This window comes from Salminus brasiliensis, chromosome 21, assembly GCF_030463535.1.
Source record: "Salminus brasiliensis chromosome 21, fSalBra1.hap2, whole genome shotgun sequence".
NCBI classification, from domain to species: domain Eukaryota; kingdom Metazoa; phylum Chordata; class Actinopteri; order Characiformes; family Bryconidae; genus Salminus; species Salminus brasiliensis.
Genome location: NC_132898.1, coordinates 3,914,393 through 3,942,022, shown reverse-complemented (window position 1 = coordinate 3,942,022; position 27,630 = coordinate 3,914,393). Strand labels below are relative to the sequence as shown.

Here is a 27,630-nt window from a genome sequence, read left to right as displayed (position 1 = left end):
TATTTTTTTATTACATTGATTGGTATATGTGCAGGGTTGGGAGCTTGACCACATGACGAACTGCAGCCATTTAAAAATGGAATTTACCACCCTGTCACATTTTATAGTGAATATGGCTAACATCTGAATACTGATGATATTTCTAATAGGGATTTTATGCCTGAGGTGGGAAAATGCGTTTTTAGGAGGATGACATCTCTTTCATGTTGTGGGTTTAATAAAAAGATGAAAATTATGACACTTGCAACATGGAAATGGCACCTGCTTCACAGAACTGATTACCATTTGTCTTCACAAACACTCTCATCTCTTCACTCATCACCTGGACCCACATGTGGCAGCAGGTTTTTGCCTTTCTGATTCAGCCAGCAAATGCCATGCCCTCTGCCTGCTCTAATTAAATGCCAGACGGCAAAGATCTCAGCATTATGTGTCTCCCAGCCGAGTGCCCTGTCTTTAACCCATCGGCCTGAGCTCTCATTAAACATGTATGTATGGCTGCTCCGGCTAATAAGCAGAAGCCCCATTGAATCTGCGCGAGGGGAGGCGCCATCCAACCAAGAGAAAAATAAGTCCTGACTGACATTCCGGCACTGAACACACATTGATGCAGTACAGACACCCACATATGGCACACACACATATGCAAATACGAGCACACAAACTTCAGTACCTTTACATGGTCCAAGAATTACACCCAAGACAAAGTGAAGTGCAGTTCAGTTCAGTTCAGAGGGGGTTCAGATGGGACATAAAGGTGGAAAGGAAGGATGAGCTAAGGCACCAGTGCTGTGTGTAATGGAGATTGACAGGGGCAGAACACATCTAGGCAAGGGTACCTTTCTTAAGGAGCGCGCAGGGAGAGCTGGAGGGAGGTCGCTGATCTGGTGGTGGAAAGCATCAAAGTGCATCGAGAAGTGTCCTAAAGGGGAAGACACAGCCGGACAGAAGACGGGTTGGAGAAAGAGCGCGTACATACACACAGATGCACACACTCACACGTACAGATAGGGGTGGGCAATAGGTCACGATACACTATTCAGAGTATATCATGCTTGTGTAACTGACTGATTCATTATTGATTCATGATTCAAGATTATCATGCTTTTATATGATTATAGCAATTTATTTGTATGTATTGTTTGTATTATTTTTTTTATTACAAAATTTCATTGTTGTGATGATGTGTTTTCTTCATATGGCCCACCCTTATGCACGCACAGTAAATGAAAACTAGAGAGAATTGTTTCTAAATGTATTCATGTAGCATTCAGAACAGGCATGAAGGGAAATGAGGGTATCATATGGGGTAGGGAGTCTGCAAAACAATGTGTTTCCAGAGAGCCCACTTCTGACGCATCCACTAGGATCAGTTCAGAAGGTGCCCCAAAGCCTCACCACACACAAACCACAGTTGTTGAGCGTTCTTCAGTCTGGTCATCTGAATGACCCAACACTGCCAGATTACAACCATGCTTGAATTTGCATGCTCCTCATAACTGCCATAATAACATCAGGTTCAGTCGTGACCATCTTTGAGCAGATTACCTTCACATTACCTTCTCGTGTAGCTCATCTTCAAAAAAGCACCCAAGCCTTTCTGGTGTAACTTGCCTTTGGCACAACTCTCCTTTTGTTTAACTCTTGTGAGTAGACTATGTTCTCTTACCTGGAGGAAGACTGCGAGGGGGCACTGGGGGAGCCATCACACTTCCCACATGGGCGGAGAGGAAAGGAAAGGCGTCTCTGGTGCCACTGTCCAGACTCCAACTGCTAGGAGCGGTCAGCACTGCCAGGGTGAAAAGGAAAGGACTATGTATGACTGAGCGATCTAACTATATGGACATGGACTAGAACTGAACAGAAGATACCTTTCTCGGCCACAGAGAGATTAGGGTCGCTGCATGGCTTGCATGGACCAATGACCTGATGGAATAAGGCCCTCTGGACGTTGGTTGGCTGAAGAGAGGACAATGACACATTAATTATAATAATCTTTTAAACTTTAAAAGACATTTTATTTTTTTTTAAGTTGTATTCAAGATCATCAACACACTGCACAAAATGATATCTTAGCAGATGAAATTCTCTTAAATCTAGTCTACATTTCTGATTGTTTTTATTGTTTTACATTTATTAATTTATTTTATCATTATTTATTACTTTTTTTTCTTGCTTTAAGTAATTGTATCTGCTAAAAGTGTTGTATTCCACTGGCAGATTCAAGTGGTATTTCCTGACAGCAGAATGATCTACCATTTCTTGAATTAGGCAAAAGAAGTAAATACGGAATAAGTAAAAAAAAACTTAAAACAAGTAAAACTAAATTAGAAATCAGCTAATTGACCATAAAAATATAAATATTTTTATGATGTAAAATTGAGATCTAATTGAAACAGTAGCAGACCACAAGCCTCCACATTTATAGAATATCCTACTTGCACAATAAAATTCTTGTGGTAATGTACATGTACATGTCTCCTCACCTGTCCATTCTCAGTCACGTTTGGGTACATGGCACTGCTGGGTCGGTCTCGATGGGGTGGCAGTAGCATTAGCATCTCGCGGTTGTGCCTGTATTTATCAGGTAGGGATGGAGAGCCAACTGCAGAGAGTGGGGGGGCAATTAATTTCAGACCTCTAAAGAATTACTCTTCAATCAAATGTCTGGGGAGACTTTTTCCTGTAGCAGAGCTCTCTCCAGGAATGTCATGGTTTTACCTCCAAGCTTATTAAACTCATTTTATCATGATTAAAAATAATAAACAATATAACATTTGAAGTAGGTTAATTGTGCAATTTTACATATTACAGTGATGGGACCATTCAGAAATCAAGTTTGCGAACCTTGTCTGACATGCTTTTGGACTACTGTTGAATTACTGTTAGAAGAAAGTGAAAATGGTGAATAACACTGTATGAACTACTTAGATACCAGCAGAGACCGGCCAATGCACAATGCAGAATAATGCAAACAAAGCTAACTGACCCTGACCTAGTTAGCCAAATAAGCAAATTTGGACTTCCATGAAAACTTTGCCTCAGTGACTGATTACAGACAAAGACGAAATCCGTGTCTGACATGTTACATTTGATGTAGATTTATATGACAAGCTGTTTGTCTAAGATGGTATGTTGGTTTTCTCCAGTGGAGCCACTCACCTCGGATGCTGTTTGGGCCTGAGTTAATCATCTGAGATGGAGCTGAGTGTGTGGAGCTCAGGCTGGACGTTGAGGGACTGGGCTACAAATTGACAGAGGAAGAACAGAGAAGATACCTGAGCATGTTCTGCACTGTACTAACTGGAGGCGAGATTTTAATATCTGAATTGTTTAATAAAGAGTCTACATTCAGGATCTAATCAGACATCTAGCCATGCTTAAAGGCACCACACAACATAATGAGCAAGAATGTATACTGATATCACAAAAGCTCTACAGTTATTATAAGCTCTACAACATAATAAACTGGGCATCATGCAAATGCTTCCAAGCATTATCTCTAACAGTGCATTTACACTGCTCTGGCATGTCAACGGACGTGAATGCACTTCCTCTCTTTAGTTGGCTGCATTCGCATTGGTGCTCTCTGCGTCATCCAACTGAAATCAAGACCTGCTAATTAATAAATGTGTTGATTTTTTTTTTAAATAATCCAATATCAAATGCTTGTACATTTTACAAAGTTTAGGTTCAGGGATGATGAGGCAGAGGTGATTAGGGCTTGTGTTATGAGAGATTTCATATGATATTGAAATCTAATCAGACGTTTTCCCGCATGGATTTTGAATTCTGGAGGGACTGATGTTGAGTATAAATATGTGAACCGTTGATCCGAGTCCCTGTAATTTGGTAGGGATGGTTCAAAAAGCACAGGGAACCTTTTCCTCCATGCTTCACCAGAATGGTGAAACAAGTGTTTCATCCATTGCATCGTGGACACTTATCACGCAAACAGCAGCTTCTGATTGGATAGATGCATCGCATTAGCCGGATTTATCTGCATAAAGTTTACCATGGCTCAACCTTTCCCCACACTGCATCCCCTGAACCACCGCTTCCGGCTGAAAGCGAATAGGCTATGTAGCGATGCGTTGAAGTGCTGGAGCAGTGTTAATGTACTATAAAAATAAAGGTGATACAGAGTGTCCTTTGAGTGATGCTGTAAAAAACACTTTGACTTTCATAAAGAACCCTATTCAGAAGAGATGTATGAGTGTGTATGAGTTGATGTTAAGGTTCTTCACCAATTTAAAAGTTCTTTAGGAAATCAAAAGTGGTTCTTCTATAGCATATGTTCAGCGGTAGATGCTGTGCAAACAAACTGCTTATATGTTCTCGCTATGTCTGTGGGTCAGCGAGGTGTATGGGCTGACCTGCATCCGGTAGAGGTCCTCAGGGTGCTCCAGCAGCATTCCGTCAGTGAGGATGAGGAGGTTTCCGGTCTCACTGGAAGTGTGAGAGGAGAGGGAAGAAGAAGAGTGGCGGATGGAGCCCAACAGATTCAGCGGGCTGAAGAGAGAGAGAGAGAGAGACAGCGTGGAAGAGGGGCAGGTGGGGAAAAACACAGGTATGGTGGTGTGATGTCGAGAAATGGGTGTTCATGTGGTGTGTGTTTTATAGACAGTGAAGCCAAAAAAGTGGTGCAGCAGGAGGTTTGACAACAGAAGTGGAAGACCAAAGAAACGAGGGAGATGGACATTCCAAAGGAGACAAAAAGGGTGAAAAAATGTAGAGACAGAGGAGAGAGAGAGATGAGAGAGTGAGGAGGGCGCAGGAGCAGACAGGCAGAAAAACATTGGAGTGAAAGACGTTGTGCCAGAGAGACCAAAGCAATGGCAGCAGGGGCGCGACATGAAGAGGGATGAGGAAAATATGGGAGAGAGTGTGTAAGACAGAACAGAGGGGTTGAAAAATGGATGAGAAAAAGAGGTGGACAAAAAGTGACAGCGAGGGAGTGAGATGTGAGGCAGAGAGAAAACGACAGGGACACAGTGAGAAAGAGAAATGAGAGACACCAGGACAGTGGAGGCCAGGGTGTACGGGGTTTATGGTGTGTCAGTGTGAGTGTACAAAGCACTAGGGAGGGACTACAGAGAGCAGGTTCTCTCTCCAAAACCCACAACAGCATGACTGCAGAAGCACACTAACTGATCTCCATCACTAAACACTGCCTGTACTTTGATCTAGGTCTGAAAGATGTGATTAATAATGTGTATCTTGATATTTTTACTGTTTTATATACTGAATTTTACTGTATTATTATAATACTGTATTATGTTTGTATCCATGTATTCTCTCTGAAGAGGTTTAAAAGGGGCTGTTTAATCAGAGGGACCATAATTTGGACTAAACGGTCTTTATTAAATATAATTTACTAATAATTACAAACTAAAATACAGTATTTTTTCTATGCATGTCTCTTTTTTCAGCACATTTCAGAACATGGCTTTCCTATTTACAAGTTTTACCTTAAAATACAACATGCACATAGATTAACAAGCTCACACTCACAAGACAAGAGTTGAGAGACTACTGCAACTATTATAGTCTTTAGAAGACCTAAATACCTGCATTAGGGTCAGTGCAGGTTTCACACTGTTACCTACTTCACTGTATATCCAATACACATAACTGTCAATGTGTTATGAATAAATATATTTTATATAAATTACCAAGTTGTATATTGATTACAGCGATTTGAACACCTGTTGGCACACTCAGTTACCGTATACTTCATCACTTCATCACTTTATGACCTCACACTGTCCTCAAACTGTATAATATACAGTTATTACCCCAATATATTGGGGTCAATATACTCTAGTCGCTATTAACAGAACTGAGTTTCAGCGTAAATTCTACTCTTCATTTCTTAATGTAGCAGGCTGTCAAAGATCCATGCAGTGATAATTGATGGGCAAGTAGGGCAACACAAATTATCATGGCCTTGCCCAGTAGTCACATTGTGGGACATGTTGTGCCATGTAATGCAAATTTAATTAAATGTCCAACTTTTTTCTGATTGATGCAAAAAGGACAATTCACACTGTTCTCATTTTCCATGCCAGCCCAAAATCATTTATTTTACTCCAATCTTTATCATTAATTATTATTTTATCTATTCAAACGCTCTTTGGGTGTAACTGGGACCTTGACATCTCAACTTCATTCCACCCCATGTACCACATGTGATGCAAATGACATTGCAAGTCTCAATGAATCCTTAAACAGAGCTGATCTGTGTATGTGTATGTGTGTGTGTGTTAGACTCACCTATGTCTGTGCATGAGTTTGATGCTCTCTGGGCTCATAGGACTGTGGGAGGTCAGGATGCCACGTGGATTGCTGGCAGAACTCAGCTTATCCAGTCCAGGCAGGCCCTGCAGGGCCACATAGAAACACTGTCCTGAATATCCACACTGTCTTCTCTATCACCCCCTCACACAACCACACACACAATCCTAAACACTAGCGTAACTGGGCTCTCTCTCACACTTTCCATCTACGTTATGTCTGAGACTTAGTACAGGACTTGCAGACCACCACGGCACAAATGCTAGCTGAGAATAATATAGCCTAAACTATGTTAGGCTAACTGTAAGCTGGACAAGAATGGTGATTAAGGATGGGAACTGGTTGATTGGAGGTGTGGAACAGAAGCAGAATTGAGCTCTCACATGGCACAGACTGCTCCTCATCATCTGAAACTGATCTATCAGCTTCTTGTGCAAAGGGCGCATTTCAGGGTGCACCAGTTTCTCATGGACAGCCAGCCCAACACCGAGGATGTGGACCTAAGGGAAGATCCAACACGTTATGGTTCTATAGTACTGACCATTTCCAAAGAATTGGGGTGGCTACTTAACTCTGTGGGGAGTTTTGCAATTACCTGGTCTTGCATGAGGTCCTTCAGCTGAGTGATCTTTTCAGTGTCCTCTGGATGGGTGCCTATGTACTCTTTATCGAAGAATGCCTGGATAGTAGATACGAGAGTATGTACACACACATAAACACACAGCTGATCAAACAGGACCAAACAGAACATTTCATCTGGACTGGGCTGGAGTTTTCGATCTGATCTGACTTTAAGGGAGTTTTCAAACCTGTGCTTTTTTCGCCTAGTTGAATCAGACTCAGGTTCCCCCCGGGTTTGGTGCAGGTGAGAATACAGTGAAAACAGTTATCAAGAGCTAAACGGCTCTTACAGCCAGTTTAACCAGGTCTACTATAGGTCCCAGATAATTAACGTCACTACAGATGGTCAGGCGCCATCTGTGCTGTTGCTCCATGTTAAACTGTACAGAAATGTGCCGCACCAGCCCAGAACACAGAACCTTCTTCCTGTATTTACTTTTTTCTCCGCCTCACAAAGGTCTGATCAATAAGGGGAGAGAATGTGGTTCTCACATGGTTCGCTGTGATGCATTTTGTGTGCTCAGATATTCCCATGTGTGAAAACGAACCAAACCAAAGAGTAAAATGCTCAAAGTTTCATTAACTGATTTGGACCAGAGCTAACTAACCACAGGTGTGAAAACCAGAGGCCAAACATCTATAGGGCTGTGAAAAGCATGTGCAGCACCTGTAACTGAATCTCTTTAGAACGTGGCATAATGTGCGGCTTTTTAAGACTTTCTAGCCTGCTTCACATATTGAAGTGAGGCATAGATTCAACAGGTCAGGCAGTAATCATGCCTGGGTGTTGCTGGTGAAATTGAACACAATTCTCAATATAATTTGATTAACTGGTTGATTTACTGGTTAATTTAATTCTTTTTACATGGGTGATAGAGGTTTTGTTCAACAAATGAAATGGTCATTTAAAAGCTGCATTTTGTATTTACTCATGTTGCATTTTAAAAATTGTCATATGATCTGAAACACACAAATATGCCAAGATAAAAGAAATTGGGGAGGAGCAAATAGTTTTTCACAGTTTGGACATCTCAGTAGGAACCAAGCTCCAATATAATTTTGAGCATTTAGACCAGAACATGTGATCAGAGGACAGCTTTTCAGATAAGCTGGAGCTCTAACCTCCTGATATCTGGCAATGCCACCGTTGACGGCTGCATCGATGACTCCGTTGAGGCACATGCTGAGAAGGTTGATGTTGCCATGCAGCTGCTTGTGCTGATACTGGCTGATTAAAGTCCGCAGCTCCTGGTTCTTATTCTCCACCACTGAGATGGCGTTCTCCAGTGGGCTCACTTCAACCTAGGAGGGAAATAAACAACACACTGAGGATAGCACGTTCTAGTACACAGATCCAATCGCTGTGCTGGGACGTTTCTTTAGCCTGCTGAAGAACTGAATCTGAAAAGGTTCTGTGCTAAACGCAATATGACTGAATTTAGTATGATTTTTAAGCTGAATCAAGGTAACCTTAAAAAAAAACTACAGTAAATGATCACTTCTAGTTCATTTAAAGATGATATAGAATAGTAAGCATGTGATTTCGATTGGAGTGAAAAATAATCAGATATATTTACCACCCTGTTATTTTACCTCAAAATGAAACAGACTGATTTTCTTTTTACAGAGGGCTAGCTTAGGATCCATGTAGCACCAGTTCTCAGTCAGTAAAGCATTAGTTTTTAGCCATGTTTCCATATTCTCCCAAAGTAGCCGTTGCATTTAGCCTCGAAAAGCCTTCTCCAGTGGGTGAGGTTTATTGGATTTGCTGGATTTAATTTATATATTTTAGAGACAACGTCCATGTACCAAAGCTATTGTTCTTGTTCTTAGTATTTAACTACGACAACAGAAATAATATTTCTATTCTAGAGCACAAATGGAAAACAAAATATTTAAAGCTTAAAATCAAATGTGCAAGAAGAAGCTCTACTTTATTATAGATTTGAGAAAATGTTGTGTTGCATACTTATTTTCTACAATTTAAAACAAAAACACCCTTAACATTTTAGTCAGATTTTGTTATTAGTGATAGTAGAATGTAAAATGATGCTGTTAATCCAATTAAGCATACAAATTACTTTACACAGTGATAATAATAATAATCTATAGGCTAAAATTCACTTTGGACTTTATGTAATAATTGAACAAAAGATATTTCTTTAAAACATATTCAAAATCTACTATCCTAGCATGATGCAAGAGACATGAAACACTCACCAGCTCCCTCTTCTCCACCTCAAACCAGCGAGAGATCCCTGGCAGGGGGTGTGTGAGGGTGAGGGTGGTCCTCTCAATCCAGAGACTCTGCAAAACAGACGGAGCAAAGCCACAGTTTCAGTGTATTCACACTCATACAGCCTCTGTCCACATAAAACAGCTCAACTGCTGACCTTAAACTCATTCTCCTTGTCCTTGGAGCCCTTGTGGAAGGGCCGGTCATAGCGGAAGCGACGCACGTTATTGACCCGGTAAAAGCTTTTGATACGGTCTGGAACACGGTCCATCTGAAGCACGTCCACATTCTCTGGCACTGGAGATACGGCATAGATCTGCAGGTCTGATTAGCCTTGTGTTAAGGAAACGCTGGATTATGTATTTTAGATAAATATAAGCCTCTGAAAGTGCAGAACAGACCTGGTCTGTGGTCTTTGCATATGAACTCACATATATGAACTGCTGTATAAATTCATTATTAAATTATCCTTATTAAAATTCAAACAAAACTCTCATTGTCTTCTTGCTCTTACCCCCACAAATCCCCAACCAAATCCTTGTATTCCATATTCCCTTTATCACAGAAGGATACACTGGGCATCGCACTGCAAAATTGCCTCATCTGGTTGATTGGGATGCTGCATGGCAATAGCTTGTGGGAATTCTCCCAGCATTCTCTGCTGAAAGGCTTCAAGCCTCTCATAGTCGTGCCCCCGGCACACAAACTCCTTATTCTATGTGAAGAAGAAAAAAAAACAATTTATTTTATTTTATACTCAACATTAAGCAGAGATTGCGGTCAACTTTTTTATGCCATTGAAAAGACTTTCCTTCACTTCTTCATTAAAATTGGATTTAGAATCAACTCTTCCTGCCTGATAACTTAACCTTCAGCATGGGGAGAAATAACAGAACTTGCTCTGCCTCATCAGTCATGGTTATAAATATTAACTGAGTGAAAAAAAAATAAAAAGATTACATGAACTTACCCTGAGGAAAAAGGGGAATTTCCGACCGTAAAAGCCCACCCTGAAGAACTCGGGCTCTAGCCTCTGCTGCTCCATAATGTTGTCATAGTACGCTGCTTCCATTTTCTAGAAAGATTACAATATCTCAGCTTTGCCTACCTGAATTTTAAAACGACAGAGCCTAATCCACAAATTGTATTTGATAGATAAGCGCTGAAGGTATGGCCACATGTTCATCTGCTTGCTGTAATTAAAATTCCAGCCTGAGCAAAAGCCTGGACTGCTGTTTTATACATGATATTAGTTTAAACACTTACAGCATGAACGCATACAGATTCTTTACTTACTACATGAATTCACACTACATTCAGATTCAGCACTCACCCGTATCCAGCTGAGGCTCTGGTAGTCATATAAGGATTCATACTGGAAGGCCAACTCTCGACACAAAGGGATGCCATACTCCCAGCACTGAAGAGAGAGAGCATTTATTTAATTCTGTTTTTCTGGCTCATCTTTGAAGGTCATCAAGCATCTCTGTTCTCTCATCACTTACCAAATAGATTTACCCCAACAGTGACCAGTGTCCCCAGAAGAATATGGTAAGATTTGCTCTACTTTAAAGGTTAAAACTCTTAATCAGATCAACATTGGGACAAATTTCAGAATCTTACTTAAATGGGAAGGTTTAAAATGATAATTTGGCTCACATTATAAGAGTAAACAAGATACTATACTAAGTGGGCAGTTTAATTCAGATTTACACCACTGTCATAAGTACAAATCATGCTTTGATCACCCCCTTGTGGACAGCTGACCACATGCACTGGTTGAGAAAGTTAAGAAGCATGTGGACTGAGGCGGAAAAGTAATTGTACAAGATTTTACACAAATATGTATGATTTGGGTAACGCAGCGTTACACAGTTCTGGAGAAAGGTCTCTTGTGCACCACCACCAAAGTTCCATAGTGCAGAAGAAGCGTCCTGGCCTGAAGTGGCAATGACAGAGGCGCCATTCTGGTGAACTTACCTCAAACTGCATCAAACTAGCTGTTCAATCAATAAAGTGATTTACACATAATGACCACATTTCAGTTTAAAATGTGTACATTTGGGTTGATTTCCTGTAATGCTGTGTGGTTTTCTTGTGTCCTACCTTGCCCTTGTTGAAGTAGTGGATGACCTTGCGGCAAAGACCCTCTTTGCGGTGCCACTCACTCTGGGCAGGGTAGTGGAGGAACTCCCGGAGGGGTCTCTCCTCCCACTGAAGCAGCTCCCAGTAGAGGAGGAGGGTGAAGGCAGCCTCTGTGGAACGACAAGACCGGTCAAACATTCAAGTCTCTGAATCGAACTCCACAGAAGGCTTTAAATTTAAAGGGCTTGGTTCTCCTGGTACTAAATTTTGCATTAAGCCATATGATATGACGTAAAATACTGGGCCTTGGTAAAAAGCTGATGACGCACAGCTAATTATAGTGCCATATTTCATTTGTCAGCTGCTAAATGCACCTGTTTAGTTGCATAAAGTGGAAATGATGTTTTAAGTTTAATCAGGACTCTGATGGTTGTCTTGCGGGACTGATCGCTTCCCTCACCTGTGTAATTCTCTGCTTGCAGGTGCATGTCACACAGCTTGTGAATATAACGGATATACATCTCTTCCTTATTGATCTCAGACTTGTAGAAGTTCTAGAAGGTAAAAAAAGATGACAGAAGAGCTTCAAACAAGCAAGTAGGATCCGATAAAGTTCTAGTTTTTAGTAGAAAGTAATGCCAAACTCACTAGCAAGTTGACAGTGCAACCAATCTTCTTGTTCTCCGTTTCATCTCCCTTCATACAGTCCCTGTCCACACAAAACACATAGAAAAGCCATAAAATTAAGAACATTATGTTTAAAAAGTAAGCATGTTCTGTCAACTTTACTAGACACACTTTATGCCTTTTATTGCCTTTTAGACAATAAATCACCAGTAAAAATTAGGATTTATATACAATAGTTTTTGTGCAAAAATTTGCATGTAGACATTTTAGGCACCTAAGCACTTTATATGCACGTCTTCAGAGATCTTCATAAGCCCTCATTCTAAAGAAAGTAGGTAAGATCTTGTGAGCTATTCTGACGAACAGAGCTGGGTTCCAGGTTCTCCTGGACACCCCCTAGTCCATCAGCAGCAGCAGCTCACCAGATTTACCATCATTAATCCCTGATTTACCACCAAACCAGGTGTTGATCTGAGGAGAACTCTAAATAATACTAGACTCCATTAGGAGAAGTTTGGAGATGTTCTAATGAACACAGTGATGAAGAACCACTACGACTTTCTGTAGGAATGTTATTATTAGTGTTTATTCTAATATATATATAATAGTGTTTTACTGAGGAGATAAACACTTACTGCCCAGATTAGCAACTTTTTGTTCAATTTCCAAAGGTGGCTAAAACCTTTGTGCAGTACTGTGTCTAGTAAATGTGAATTTGATCCAGTAGTAACTGCACTCATAACTCCTAAAAAGATCTCAGACAACTACAAGAAAAAGCTGACAGGTGCAGACATGACACAGAGACTTTTATGAGCTAGCGCAGAAGATTCCCATGTCTGCAATGAAATTCCCACCTGTAGTCTAGCAGTCTCTCCATGAGACGAGTGACAGAGGTGACAAAAGAGATGCCTGTCTCTCTCCATGTCTCCTGCTCGATCTTCTCCAAAAGACTAAAACCAAACACCAGAAACAAAACCACACTGTCAGTCTCCACAGCCATTACAGAATGGACCCTTATCGACAGAGACACTCAGAAGATACAGACAGCAGGCTGGGTGATGTTAGTTGTCAGAAGAGACTGAGATGGTTAGCTTAATCTTACCTTGGATAGGGCCCAAAGAGCTGAGTGCTATTGTCCCGCAGCACAAAGCAAAGACAGTGGGGTTAGTATAAGGCTTTGTTACAGTTAGAAATGCTGGATGGGTTTTGCCTGTACAGATACACTACACGCTTGTGGACACCCCTTCTAATGGACGCATTCAGCTCCTTTAAGTTGCACTAGTTGCTTACACAGCTGTGCAAATGCACACACACAGCTTGTCTAGTCCATGTAGAGATTTTAGTATACACACTGGCACTAACTGACTTTGTGAAGCATTTTAGACAAAATAATTTCACATTTTTTCTTCTTGGTTAGAGACATTAAGGTTAGAATTAGGTTGACACAATCTTCTTTGTCAAGTATTTGTGTGTGTGTGTGTGTGTGTATATATATACACTCACAGCAAACCAAAGAGCTCTCTATAGTTCTCATCTCCTTTGCCCTCAGAAACCAGACTGTCCAGCTTGTCTATAAGTTCTGCCTCCACCTGAAAATACAACAAGGAGCATGTTGTATGTATTCCAGGAATTCTGAGTTTTTTCAAGATTAGAGAACACTATATACTATAACAAATAATGCTATATATACAATTATATATATATTATATATAAATGGCTAATATTGAATAATACTGTATTACATAAAGCTGCCATGCAAGTCAAGAGAAACGTCATACCTGTTTAAAGTTGCCGTTTTTGCGTTGTTCCCAGTCCATCATGTCATGGAATATGGGGATCATGATGTTCCTGACCTCACCTTGGGGCACCAGCGTCACCCCCAGAAAGGGCCCGATCATACCCGGGATAAAGTGGATCTTATTTTCACCTAGTGACAGAGAGAAAAAGAAAAAAGGCTCGGTTAACAGCATGCTCTACTTTAGCACCACTGCACTGATGGTATATCACGTATGAGATTTAAGCTTGTTCATGAGAACGGAACAGTCTCATGCAAGGTCATCAGTTTTAAAAGTGGCGTTTCAAGAGAGATCTTCAAAAGAGACTGACCACTGGGATCCCCTGCTACCTGTGTCAAACCACCTGCCCACCCACCAGACTGACCGCCGGGCTCTCCTGCTACCTGTGTCAAACCAGCTGCCCACTCTTCTGCTTCTGCTATCTGCCTACTGACTGCGTTGAAGTTTACATGGACTCTAACCATCTGCCCCTATTATTATTACCACCATTACCCATCATTACTTTCATTATTCTTCATTATTCCTCTCTACTATGATTATATGAATTATACTATATTAGGGTTATTTCAGCACACCTGAGCAGGAGAACAGTCTTATGTGGTGGAACAGGGACTTATCAATAATTTATAAACAGTTCTGACCAGAGGAAGATGGGTCGCCCTTGTGAGTTGTAGTTCCTCACATGGTTTCTTCCTCCAGCTCTGGGAGAGTATTTTCTTGCCACTGTCGCCTCTGGTTTGCTCACGAGGGGTCTTTATGTTTACGCTTTATGATTTATTGATATCCTATCCTATTCCTGGATTCCTGTGAAGCTGCTCTGTGAGCCGGTTGTAGAAAGAGCTATACATACAATTTTAAATTGATCTGATTTGATCTTTTTCTGATCTCAAGCTTCAGGGCTGGTGTTTTTCCTTTCATCTGTAGATGTCAGTGTTGCCTTTCCAAAGAAAGCTGCACCCACGTGGTCTGATACTGGAGATAAGTAGAGCGAGAATGAGGAACTTACCAAGGTTTTGCCACATGCTAAACAGCTCGTAGGCCATCATGACTCTCATGTCGCCATACCTGCCAAACAAAAAAAAAAAAACAACAAAAAGAAATGAGACTGATTGGGCAGCAATGAGATGACAAGACTATGACCATTGACCATTTGTGATGGACACAGATGGAATTTGGCTTCCACTTTTATCCCATCCGTACAATGAACACACACATACACACCAGTGAAACACACAGTGATGGTGATGTTAAAGTTGGACATACTTTTAACTTTTTTTTTTTTTTTTTACTTTTCTGTAAAATACAAATTTTACAGAAGCTTGGCATGATAAAGTAATAAACCCAACAGGCTGCAAGTTACTGTGATTTCCACAAGTTGAGAAGAACTGAAAGGTCCATTAACCCCTTAACACTCCAAGGCTTATTACACTTATATAAAAGTGTGTAATAACACTTTCGGGCTGTCGGCGGGGCATTGGCCTTTTAAGTAGTTCATCATTTAACCTCACATGTAAAAGTGAGTTGTGTGCAGCTTCCTTTTAGGATAAATGTTCTATAAAGATTTTCACAGTTTACAAAAGAGCACATTTTAAAATTCAGTCATTCCATGTCCGGAAGTTTGTCTTGGCCAAAGTGTGTCACGCAAAAGTTCAGGACTTTAGTGTAACCCTGCATTTTCCCTGCATCACTTCTTCCACTACTTCTGTACAAACATTAACAGATTTATCATTTTAATCACCAACATGAGTAAATCTGTCTCACTGTTCAGCCCTACGTCAACATGTTAAAACACACTGTTTTATTACCAACATATTTACCATCATATATTTAATAGTGTTCATGAAAAGTTCTCTATGCTGTCATTAATCATTGTTAGAATGAAAGTCATATGGTTTAAAAATCAGAAATCAGAATTGGCCAAGAACATTGCAGTCGGTACATCTCTCACTGGAACCATATCTGACCACTGTTTAGGCTTCTGTAGTCACAGGTATGGATACTGCTTTTAATACTAAACACTGTGCTGAGATATGTAGGCAAGAATCAATGGTTGCTGTCAACTCGCACAGTTAAAACCATGTATTCATCGCAATAAACCCAGGACGCACAGGAGATATCACCAAATTGATCCAATTAAGTGACTGTAGCAGTGACGAAAACTGACTGCGAGACATAAAAAATCAGACAGCAAGACGAAGAGAAATAGGAGAAGGGTTTGTTTCGTTGTTTGTTCGTGTGTTAGGATTAATGTGTGTATGCTTGGCTTCTGGTAGGCTTAAGAGGCCTCTCACAAGGAATACACACGCACGCACACATAAACATACACTCACTGAAGTTACTTCAAGAACAGCTGATTAATTATGCATGTTACAAGCAAAGTCATAAAAAACAAACACTTAAGGAAGAACAGTTTAATTTCAGTCGCCTTTGCTTTGTGAGCTGCTAACCCGCCCAGACCTGCGAAGATATACACGGAAGATATACTGCAGTGAGCAATCTGAAAACCTCTCAGACTGAGGCAGGTGAATGTGAGGAAAGTCAATGCGCTGTAATACAGTAACAATATCTCATCGCTGTCACTCATCTGCTGCATTCCCTCTGCTTCAAAAAGTTAAAAATGGTACAAATGAAGGGGACAAGGTTTGTGTGGGACAGCGACGATATGTTACGATAGGTCTAAGTAAACATTCACCTTGTATGTGTTCAAGAAAGCACATGTTTATTTAATGTCATACAAACTTGGTGGGAGGAGAGAAATTCTGGTCCCATATGCTGTGTTTGAGATTAGCAGACTCAGGAAGTTCGTCATGCATTTCCTTTGTTTTCACACAAACATCTGAAGAAAGCCAATGAATGGAGTTTCAGCTAATGATAACCGCAGCCGTTTCTGCATCAATCAGTCTTGATTGGTCCTGACGACTTGTCGTTTGGACACAAAGATCTTCTTGTAAAGCTTTTATTTGCATACATCCACACACATAAAAGCACCTGAACTGCCATCAGAGATTATGGGCGAATTCCCCTCGCCCTTAAACCAAGAAGATGGGTAGTAAATCTGGCCTGCTATTTATAGCGCAGGGCTTATTGAGTTGTGCAGGAAGGCAGCAAATATGGAGTGACATTTCACAGAGGTTTGAGAGCCAAGGGGCCACTTGAGTCATGGAGTAAATGTTTGGAGGGAGCTTAGAAAGCGCTTTCTCAAAAGCTGTAATCAAATCGCTCTAATGCAGAAGGTTCAGTGTGTTCACAACGGGCTTTAAGCAGCACACGAGCTGGCAACACCACATCTGACCTAAACAAAGTTCTGAACTAGGGGTGCTAACCCAATAAATAACCATAACTGGTAAATCGAACTGGTTCCAGTAGACAGTCCTACTAAATATTAAGCACGTGGCTCAGAGGAATGTTAAGAAAATGTGCGTGAGGCTGTATCCAGCGGCCCACACTAGTGGGTCTATCAGAACAGGTACAGGCAGAGCGAGTATAGTTGACTGAACCCTGACATGTACACACACTATGTGTCCAAATGTTTGTAGACACCCCTTTTAATGGATGCATTCAGATGTGCAAATGCACACACACACACACAGCTTGTCTAGTTCCTGTAGAGAAGTACAGCCAAGAGAAAGAGACTCAATGAAAGAGAATAAGGTCTCAAGTCTTACTTGTCGAGAATCTTCTTCCTCTTGGCCGGGGTTATGGTCTCCAGCTGTAGGCTGGGCTGGTTTATGTACAGAACTGCCAGACTGAAGTATGAGTTCCATACCTAGTAGAAAGAAAGATCCACATCATGAACACTCATGCATTCACCTAAAATAGTCCCAGTGACATCCAAACTAATGAATTAGTTGCCATTTTGCAGATAGAAGGGCAGGGTAGAAAGGAGACAATCAGAGGCCATGCTTCATATGTTGCTGTGGCCAAAAGTGGAAGTGCTAATATCCATAAGGTCTTTGCCTATTGCTATGTAGTAGAGTCACCGTTTCAGATGTGATGTGCAATTACAGATGCACCAGAAATGGATTTGCATCCACTAGCCAGGTTTAAATAACCATGAACAGTTTCAGAAAGTCATATTTTTAGAAATTCTTTATACCTTTGAAAAAACATACCTATACTTATGTGGATGAATTGTTTTAATGCTTAAAATGGACGCACCAGCCAGTGTAATTTATTAAAACAAAATTGTTATTACTGGACAAATTACTTATTTTAACAGAATGCATGTAAATATTTGTAGATAAAATTAATGTAATCATTAGTTTACTGATGCTTCAATGGAGTTTGTAAAGAGTAAATTAAAAGGCAGAAATATACACTTGTTTGTTGGAAATTACAGCTGAATAAAAAGACTACAATATTAAAAAAAAAAAAAAAAACAGCAAATGCCCCATTTGTTAAAACTCTGTAGCTTACATAAGTCTACAGTCTTCAGAATTTCTGCAGAGAAGTTTTTTCTCTGTTAGACAACCTTGCTAAATTATTCAGTTCATTTACCCTTTGCTGAGTGCTGCTCTTCCTGACTAGTGGAACCATCTGTCGTATGCAGGATGGAGAGTTTCATTATGCCCTGCATTAGAGAGGGCAGCACGCGTTGACCATCAGGACTCCCCGAAGAGTCTGACACCACTGCTGAGTGTGTGTGGGTGTATGGAGAGGGGGGGATGCTGGTAATCCCTGGCCTGCTGTGAAATCTTTAAGCTCATCTACTAAGCAAAGTCACTCACCTTAAAGTCAAAGTCAGCATCGGTGAAGTTCTTGTGCAGAGCAGGAGAGAGATACTGGGCTGTGGTCACGATAATGCTGGAGAATCAAGCAAGAGAAAATGGGTTAAATATTTTAGTAGTCAGATGTTACGCTAAGCATTCAGCACGCTAAGCCAAGACTGACCCACGATGGTTTACTGTTTAACAGGCTGTGTCCCAGTAACACTGCTGCCCAACAACCATCATTATACGCTGAAATTAACACCACTTACATCCAGTAAGGTTAGAATCGGAAAATCATCTAAATGATTTATTCACTATGCATTCACATTTATTTATTATGGCCTTTATTACTACATTATTGGAGGTCTGGTATGTGAAATGCACTATGAATAGCATTATTAGTTCTAATAATGGCCAATTAACACTTTCTTACCACCCTGTTATGCAAGTTATTTTGTGGTTATAGTCTGTAATTAATGATAAGTAGAACCTACAGGACCTGAAATTTCATTCACCAACATGTAGCTGGACAGATCTTAGTTTAACCCTTTCACTGATAAATTGAACTATTAAATTGAGCCATTAACTCATTAAACCCACATAAAGCAATAAATCCACATGAATTAACTGGCTACCAATTAGACACTAATAACATGTAAATTTAGGTAATAACTGAAGCTCGATCATTTGTATAACAGGGTGGTACCAAAAGGTGTTTGCATTATGGAAACACATAATGTCATTATTGTCATTATTATAGTGATCTTTACATGTCAGACCACCAGTTCAACATGAATTGGGGTCATAATGAATACAGCTTAATGCTCAGAGAACTTATCATTTAGAAAAGTCTGGTTCAGACTTTATTAAACACAGATACTAAATCAAATACTAAATAATTAATAAACAGATGCTTATCAAATACTAAAAAAATAGTATTCTGCCTTACCATATTTAGCTCATACTATGAAAACATCCAAATTTTTCCCCATATTTCCCGTCATTTATAATGGACATACTAAAATATACATAACAAATATGTGGATGGAAGCTCAGCTAATGATCTTTACACTGGAAAGCTTTTGGGGAGGCTTGTTGTGTCAATGTAGAGCATATGCATTTCTAGAAATGTTCCAGGCACTGTCTTCAACGGACAAATCAAAAAATCTTCACTTCTAGAAAAGCTACACGATACACAGACTCTCGCCCTGGAAGACATAGTTTTTTTTTTCAGGTTTCTGCAAAATCCTGTTTAATGCCATGATGCAAACTCCCAGTGGGGGCTGGCAAGCTCTGAATGCATCACATGCCATTAGCCAGCGAAAGATGAGAAAAAGAAAGAATGCGGGGAAGACGGGATGGAAAATGGTGGGGGAAGAAGGCGGTGTCTCACTTGCTGGTCAGGAGCCGCATCACGTTCCAGTCTCTGGGGAAGATGCTGAGCTTCATCAGGTTACGAAACACACAGAAAATCTTCAGCAGAAACTCCTGAAAGAAGTGAGATGAAGAAAAAAGTGAGGGGGAGACAAGCAGCACAAACATTTGGAAAATAAAAAAAGGCCTGGTGATCTTGAACTGCTAATATTTCATTATTCAGTGTATATTAAAGAACACGTGTGCTCAGGTTTATGCCATTTTATGTATTTTTTAAGTATTTTACGAACAAGGCAAATCATTCAGCACATGCTTTAAGCTGATATTGCCTTTTAATTTTAGAAATTTGATTTACTGTATCAGCTTGCATAGCTAATCCAACCAAAAGTGTACACCTTTAACTCCTCCTTGCTCTGGAAGTTGTCCAGCAGATGTTGGAAGTGGATGTCTGTCATTTGCCGTAGGAGGGACAGGAGGCAGGACACATACTCGCCCTGCGAATGAGAAATAATGCGAATCGCTGTGAGCCAATCAATCTGCTGCAAGGCCAACTAAACACTTTAAAATTTAAAGGGAGGGCCAGAGGTCGATCGGTCATGGGAGAAATGGTGAGAATGGTTACACTGATTTAAAAACATGCACAGGTAACCTGTTAAACTGCAGGAACGTGAGAATCATTAATGGTATTTCTGGTATATATATATATATATATATTCAGTTACATGTAAAATCCACGCAGCTGAATTTATTTGACTGTTTATAAGAACAAAACTCAACCACGTTCTAAATGTGAACATCAGATCGAGCATGCTGACAGAAAGTGTGAGAAACAGACAGTAGTAAAGACCTATGTTTACATGCTGAGAGAGACAGAACCATGGCTATGGATGTAACTGTAAAGTAAGTGAGAAAAGAAACGAGAAAAAGAAGTGAAAGGCAATCTGAAAGAGACACTTCGGGATAATGGGCACAGACAGGCGAAAGTGTGAGGGTGGAGATGGAAATGGAGATGGAGGGAGGAAGAAAGGGAGAAGTAGAAGAACCAGATTTGTTAGTTACTAACAGTGATCTCGGCCGTGCACTGTGGGCAGCGCTGGCCTCTTACCGCCTCCTGCGACTGGGACTTGCTCATGATGGTCAGCAGCGTTTGCAGCAGAACGTCCAGCAAACTCTCCACCACCATCTCCACCTCCTCCTGCACTGAGGACTCCTACACAGGGGGGTGGGGGGGGGTCGGCGTGGCACAGCGAGAGAAACAGAAATATCACAAATAGGCCAGAAATCAGAGGGTGTCAGAAAGTGGAATATTGCAGCTGCCTCAAAAATACACCACAACAGTTTTCAATAAACTGAAGGCGGAGATTTAAGGGCTCTAGGACCTTAAAGCAAAAACAGAAACTTTGGTTTTTGTGAGGAATCAGCTAAAACACAGTAAAACTTTCAGAAAAAAACAAACAAAACCAAACAAAAAAAGACTTCTCAGTTACTACAATGGCCATGGACCCATACAGGCTCTTACAGTTAAAGGGCTTGATGGAAGACAGTGACAAAAAAGAGAAGGAACGCTCATCACAATTCACAGACTGCCTGACTGAAACTTCAGACCGTCAGAGACTTCCAGATTTCCAAAGTTCATCTCATTTGTAAATCATTTCTACACCATAAAGCATGTATCTCCAAAATGGCAACTTTACAGGAGCGGGAGAAAACCTTCTAAACTTTCAGTGGAAGTCAACGGAGCATTTCTAACTGACACAATGTCAAAAGTTTGCATGTAAACAATGGAGATACAAGGGTGATGCGCATTTGACTTGTATGTGTGTGTGCGTTTTACCAGTGAGCTGCTTTTGATGATGGAGAAGATGCTGCTCAGGATGCCGGAGCAGATGAGCAGCTCTTTCTGCTGCCGCAGGTGAAGATGAATGTGGTGAAGGACCACAGGCAGAAGAATCCTCCTCGACTCTGAACCAGGACAACGATACAAAACATGACTTCATTCAAAGAGAAACTCAACTCTTGGATCAGTAGCCACTCGCTAAGCTAGTCTCTGCTTAGCTAGCTCAGCTACAGCTCCACTGAGTATCAGAAAGCCCAGAGTAGCTACAGCTGACTAACTGCTGAGCCCAGACACAAGTGTTGACCCAAAAATCTGGTGCCTGAGAGCGAAGTCGAGCGGCTGGTGTTGGGAGAAACGGAAAGGCGAGATGAGAGGCCGGTTCTGCTGTGTTTGGACTTGTAGCCGGCTGTCTATACTTATACTTATAGATAAGTTAGCTAGCAACCTAAACACCACAGCACGTGCCATGTTCCAGCTAACTGAGGCTCAAATCACACAGGTTTAGAGGATTAAGCCTCATATTTGAGAGAGCAGAGTCGAGAGAATGGTCTTAGGAGTGTTTTCCCCTGTTTTCAGGCACATTTAGTAGACTGGCTCAAACTCAGCGCCGCTAAACTCGCAACTACGAGTTTTTCCCCCACCTATTTTCAGAGCATGACATTACAAATCTGGGAGCATCTACAGTGCCCCCCACCTATGGCTCTTTTAAATGCACTCAGGGAAATTATTATAGCCTACTTGGCCGTATACTCGACAAACACAGAACAAAAACTTGACACATCAACACTGCAATTTTGCAACATGTTTAAATATTGTGGTATACAGTTCTTCTGCCCAACCCTAGTTATATTGCATATTGAGATGACGGTTGCCCATAAACAAATACGGACATCACCCTAGAATCTCCTTCCAACATGAAGTCCTACCTGGAAACGAGAACAATCTGCTGTCTACTGTTCGAGCAATGGACTGCAGCTTCACCACATCCATTGACTGGCCTATGTGGACGGTACTGGGCATGCTACCCAATGTTCCTCTCACAAACTCAGCCACCTCCTGCACCGTGAACATCTGCAGGAGCTCGTCAAAGATGGCTGGGAAAGAATTGAGCAGCGCTGCCTGGAGAGAACAAAGAGTGAAGGAAAACGGATGTCATCCAGTGTATCTAACTTGGTGCTGGTGACCATCTTGAGTGTCACATTACATTCTGGATCACTCAAGATGTAGAGGAACTGACAGACCAGTGAACTAGCATCATCTACATAGCAACAGAGAGCTGTGCACTGGGCTTTCCAATTTGAGCTAAGTAAAGTTTGTTTGGAAGAAAAATTGTATGTTTTAGAACAGCCCTGCAATCTGTCAGGGCTGCTGTCCAAACTGCAAGATGTTACACGAACCAAAAAACACTTTAAAGTGGACTGAGTCATTACTGTTATTATTATTCGTCCATATCAGACGATCGCTACTGCTGCCCTTCATGCTTCCGAAGACTCTTGCTTTTCAACTGGCCTGACAGGCCTCTGCAATGATCCATTCCTGGTAGTAGAGTAATCGAGGAGGAAACCACACAGCTTGTGAGTGAGTGGAAAAAAGAGGGTGTGAGATGGTTGTGAGGAGTTTGACATCTTGCACAGCAGTCAAAACACAAATCAACAAGCAGCTCAATCGTTTTAAAAAAAAGGACAGGGAGAGCTGTTGGCACTGGCCAATCAGTTGCTTGCTGGGTTTTTGCCCAGGTCTTTGATAGGGTTGAGTGATGATTCAGGGGATGCTGAATGTCGGTGAGACCTTGGTTTAAGGGCAGTGTCCGTTGCGTTACTGGGGCAACACGTCAAAGCACAAGTACTTACTGATAGAGGGGATGGCCGTGGAGCATTACAGCTCAATGGCTGCATACAGGTGGCCTGGTTGGTGGAGGCTTGTCCAAGATTAGTCTGGGGGCCCTGGGGTGTTCAACAAGGGGCAAAGGAGCCAGGAGAGGAACAGGAGGTCACAGTCAAAGGTACAAAAAGAAGGGCCAAATCAAGAAAAATAGCAAATGAGGGACGGATTTCCAGAGACACATTATGAGGTGCATCATAAATGAAAGACTCAACAGACACTAGTCCTCTGTGCACCTGTTGAGAAAACAAGCAGCACAGTTTGTGCAAAGAATGAGGAATTAGGTGACCAAGGGAACCCAACAAGAACCCAACGTTCAGTTTAATAAGGTCTGCAACGTAGCTGGGCCTTTAAAGTGGGCCTTCAGAACTGAATGATTATTTCACTCAATTAATCACAGAGTTAAATTAAAATATGTATGTAAATGATGAATGTTTGAAAGTGTGAAATTTAGGTTATTGTTAGCCTTCTTCATTTTCCTATGCTAATGAATCCTTATCCTATTCATGAGTCCCTGTGAGACATGAGCTGAATCAAACGGTCCCGACATAACGGTGTCACGTTCTTCAACATTGCGTCACGTTCTTCTGACATCTTTCAGAAGACATCCAGACTCATGACTCACTCTTTGGATCCAAATTAGAGAACACAGTCCATCCCTGATTTTACAATTCCAATCCCTGCTCACTCTCCAGTCACCCGTTAGGAGACTATTTCACCAGGACATTATCCCTCCAGGATACTATTTCTGGAGAAAGCCAACAAATTCAGTTATTCAGATTAGGCCCAGTACAAGTGAAGCACACAAAACGGGACTTCCCAGAAATGGGGCTGTCGAAACTCTTTAGATAAATGTGTTCTTAAGGGCACAGCAAGGCAGACACATCAATCTGTCAGTAGCCTAAACAAACCTGGCCCTGCAGGAAACAGCCTTGATCCTGGGTCAACAACAGCTTCACCGAGCAGTAACTCCTGGCTGTTAAACGCCATGCTTTCTGAGGACATCAGACAGCTTTATTTGTACTACCTTCACTTCTGATAAACTCAACATGCTACTCAGAACACCCAAGTTTTGGGTACACTGATGAAATTATGCATCAAGATGAATTCGCAGAACCTCCGTTCTTCCTTAGAGCTGCATGACCAGGGAGTGTCTATTCACAGAAACACTAATCAGATCATAAAATGCTTCATCTGAGCTGTAAACCCGATCACCTTGATGGCTGTCAAGAAAATGCTACAACACTGCACTATGTTAAACCTATGTAATTATAGCCATATTTGAGACACATAATGGGTCAAACAATTATATTATAAGGCTTAAAACGTAAGACTGGCAATTTCCTAGTACTATGTTTTTACTTTATGTGCTGCTTTGGCTGACCACCCAGTCCATCTCTGTACAAATATCTCTGTTACCACTATGTATTAAGAAAATAACCCTGACTCATGACCCAGGCCGCAGGAGATCCTTAATAATTCATATTTTTTTGTTTCACACCTGAAGCAAGACTGGAGAACCTAGAATCTAAACCAATGTTGAGCAGATACGAGTTCCCAAGGTTCTCTGATTAAGGTTATTAAGATGTCCTGTCTCTGATCCTGGACCACTTTTGGGATATCTGACCTGGGTGAAGATGAGAGTCTCTGAGCTGCGGCTGTCCAAGCTCAGCACAAAGCGGATGGACTGGAAGAGCTCCTGGATGCTGGTCCGAAACTGGTCCTCCTCCATGCCACAGGTGGCCCGAGAGTACAGGATCCGTGATTGCACGATGAACTTGAACAAGTACTCCAGTGCCTGAGTGAATAATGCCATTATGGAAGAAGATCAGGCAAAATACTGATCCAAAATACTGGAAGAGTTTGTTGTATAGAGTTGTATTGTATTGTACATGTATTGAGTCAGAACGTCTCATCTATGGTGTTTCGAATAAGGCGAACATGTCTAACGTCACATGTGTAGCACTTGATCGGGGTTGAAATCTGGTATGGCCTCTTTCTTGCACTAAAACCAGAAAGCGAGCAGGCATCTAAGCAGCCTGCTCCATATAAAGAGTTGGCTGCATAGTCCTTGTAGAGGCCCTCTAAGGACAAGAGAGACTATACTGACACACTTTGTTAAAAGTGTGATTCCTATGAAATATTCATACAGGTCGCCTCTGAACTGAATCATAGCTTGACCAGGCCTCATGAATATCTCATGCAGCTCATCGACTAGTTATGTCTCAGGAATGCCAAGATGGGCAATGACTGTTTGGTGTAATATTTGTTGTCTGATATTTGCATTGCATTGGGTTATATCTGATGACTAACAGCTACCGGAGCTGACATGTTGTAATTAGAAGCTCATAACTGAAACGTCATGAACCGAAATATATGAGCAAGTTGGATGAATAATTCCTTCAAATTCTGGAGATCTTACCCTCATTGCTTCTTGAATGTGGTCTTGTCGGACGACCTCTGCTGAGCGGTCCATGTACCATTTTAGACATCGTATCAGCTCTCTGTAGGCACAGTACATACACATTAGGCTTGTAGACAGCTGAATGCTAATGAGGCTGTGGCCAGTTCCTCTATTTTGCATATTACACAAAGTCTCTGCATTTAAAATGAAAGATGATTTCTATTTGTGAGAGTTAGCCTAAATATTTGATGTAAGGCTTTTGTTACCCCAAACGAAAGCCGACTTACTTGTAGGCCAGCGCTCCAGCAAAATGCTTCTGGATGTAAGTATCCATCACTGGGCGGAAGTGGTAGTACTTGCTGTCTCGGAGCAGGTTGATAATGAACACCTGATCAGAAGCAGACAGCCAAATCAAAGGTTCAGACAAGTTGTCAGAACAATGGGCTGACCTCCCAAAGTCCAGACCTCAACATCATTGATGTTTGCCTTGAATGGTGACAAAAAGAAAATGCTACAACTTCTACGACCAAACTCCTAATATTTCATTGTTGAGGTGCATCCTGGTGCCACAGTAGCTTTTTTGTTGGTTTGGGCCAGGTGAGCCTCACTCATCATGAACACTGTGAACATCGTACATCGTATTCACCACTGATGACTGGCAGCATCCCAAAAGTCTTACTTTTCCTTGTTTCAGATGTTCATGCCTGCCCCTTACTCCAGCATCCACCAGGCTGACTACAAGAACCTACTGTTCAGTTACTTTTTAACATCTCTGAGTGGTCATATTGTTTTGGCTCATTTGTGCATGTTTTGACTGGTTTAAAATTAAATAAATAAATAAAACAAAATGAAGATTGGTCTCTGACTTTTGCACAGTATAGTACAGATATACTAGGGATGCAATGAAAGGAATTTTGGGTCCATACAATTATAACAGACGACGTCACCTGGATTGGCATTGCAGAGAAATGCAGTCATCGACCTAACACTATTATCTGCCAAGCCCAATATGATTCAGATTTCATTGTGTAACTTCTAATATTTATGGGATTCAATATCCCCAATTTAATCTTTAGTACCAATTCCTTTGCAGGAATATTACAGGAAGGACAGTAGCAATATTTCCCCTTTATAAAGATATGACAGACATGTTTAGGGTGGTAACAGCCAAACCTCCTTGACTCTTTGTGCTGAGGTCTGAAAGCTAAAGACTCCCCAGGGATGGCAAGTGCAGGCAGCTGTGAACTAATAATGACTGGCTTTCTGCCAGCTGAGACCTACTATTCTCTCATTCCCTCTCTTTCTCTCTCTTGCGCACAGGTAGTCAGAGTACTGCAGAAAAGGATGAGTAATACAGTGGCCTCAGCGGAATACGTGCTTACGCAAAAACCCTGATCATGTTTATAGTGTATACATTTATACATTTATGGTGGCATATTACAAAGCAAAGCAACTCTATTGTTTCCTGATTCTATTATTCTTTAGTTCTATTCTCATTAGTTTTCGCCTTCCTCTTATTTTTCCTCACAGTTTTACGATAAACGGTCCAATGTTCACGCTGATGATGTCACTCTCCCAAACACCCGTTCTCTCCCTGGCTCTCCTGTACTGTCTATGCTTGGTGGAGCTCTCGGACTAAAGATTTAGCACCCCACATTTTGACCAAAAGTTTGTGGACACAGCTTTATTAGTCAATCATATTGGATGAGCTATTGGGCAAAAGTTTCAGTACAACCAATTTTTGCCAAAAGTTTGTGGACACA

The 27,630-nt window shown here is 41.2% G+C and overlaps 1 protein-coding gene across 6 annotated transcripts in view; it reads right to left on the bottom strand.

The window, feature by feature from the left end:
• dock3 (dedicator of cytokinesis 3) overlaps nucleotides 1-27,630 on the bottom strand; it is a 190,085-nt gene that overhangs the window by 6,022 nt on the left and 156,433 nt on the right. For 3 of the 6 annotated variants that reach the window (XM_072666454.1, XM_072666460.1, XM_072666458.1), the window contains 33 exons: nucleotides 26,155-26,255; nucleotides 25,886-25,967; nucleotides 25,091-25,261; nucleotides 22,509-22,701; nucleotides 21,580-21,707; nucleotides 20,809-20,955; nucleotides 20,141-20,239; nucleotides 19,765-19,859; nucleotides 18,390-18,465; nucleotides 17,328-17,428; nucleotides 14,669-14,727; nucleotides 13,645-13,793; nucleotides 13,370-13,455; nucleotides 12,969-12,995; nucleotides 12,721-12,816; nucleotides 11,888-11,948; nucleotides 11,700-11,793; nucleotides 11,261-11,409; nucleotides 10,488-10,574; nucleotides 10,125-10,229; nucleotides 9,728-9,869; nucleotides 9,312-9,478; nucleotides 9,139-9,225; nucleotides 8,041-8,220; nucleotides 6,893-6,976; nucleotides 6,681-6,797; nucleotides 6,277-6,404; nucleotides 4,377-4,512; nucleotides 3,163-3,244; nucleotides 2,487-2,605; nucleotides 1,872-1,959; nucleotides 1,670-1,789; nucleotides 840-922 (listed from right to left, as the gene is read on the bottom strand). In XM_072666454.1, coding sequence (XP_072522555.1) covers nucleotides 840-922; nucleotides 1,670-1,789; nucleotides 1,872-1,959; nucleotides 2,487-2,605; nucleotides 3,163-3,244; nucleotides 4,377-4,512; nucleotides 6,277-6,404; nucleotides 6,681-6,797; nucleotides 6,893-6,976; nucleotides 8,041-8,220; nucleotides 9,139-9,225; nucleotides 9,312-9,478; nucleotides 9,728-9,869; nucleotides 10,125-10,229; nucleotides 10,488-10,574; nucleotides 11,261-11,409; nucleotides 11,700-11,793; nucleotides 11,888-11,948; nucleotides 12,721-12,816; nucleotides 12,969-12,995; nucleotides 13,370-13,455; nucleotides 13,645-13,793; nucleotides 14,669-14,727; nucleotides 17,328-17,428; nucleotides 18,390-18,465; nucleotides 19,765-19,859; nucleotides 20,141-20,239; nucleotides 20,809-20,955; nucleotides 21,580-21,707; nucleotides 22,509-22,701; nucleotides 25,091-25,261; nucleotides 25,886-25,967; nucleotides 26,155-26,255 — 3,639 coding nt within the window. The remainder of the gene's footprint in view (nucleotides 1-839; nucleotides 923-1,669; nucleotides 1,790-1,871; nucleotides 1,960-2,486; nucleotides 2,606-3,162; nucleotides 3,245-4,376; nucleotides 4,513-6,276; nucleotides 6,405-6,680; nucleotides 6,798-6,892; nucleotides 6,977-8,040; nucleotides 8,221-9,138; nucleotides 9,226-9,311; nucleotides 9,479-9,727; nucleotides 9,870-10,124; nucleotides 10,230-10,487; nucleotides 10,575-11,260; nucleotides 11,410-11,699; nucleotides 11,794-11,887; nucleotides 11,949-12,720; nucleotides 12,817-12,968; nucleotides 12,996-13,369; nucleotides 13,456-13,644; nucleotides 13,794-14,668; nucleotides 14,728-17,327; nucleotides 17,429-18,389; nucleotides 18,466-19,764; nucleotides 19,860-20,140; nucleotides 20,240-20,808; nucleotides 20,956-21,579; nucleotides 21,708-22,508; nucleotides 22,702-25,090; nucleotides 25,262-25,885; nucleotides 25,968-26,154; nucleotides 26,256-27,630) is intronic. The other 3 variants (XM_072666455.1, XM_072666457.1, XM_072666456.1) reach the window with 3 other exon arrangements.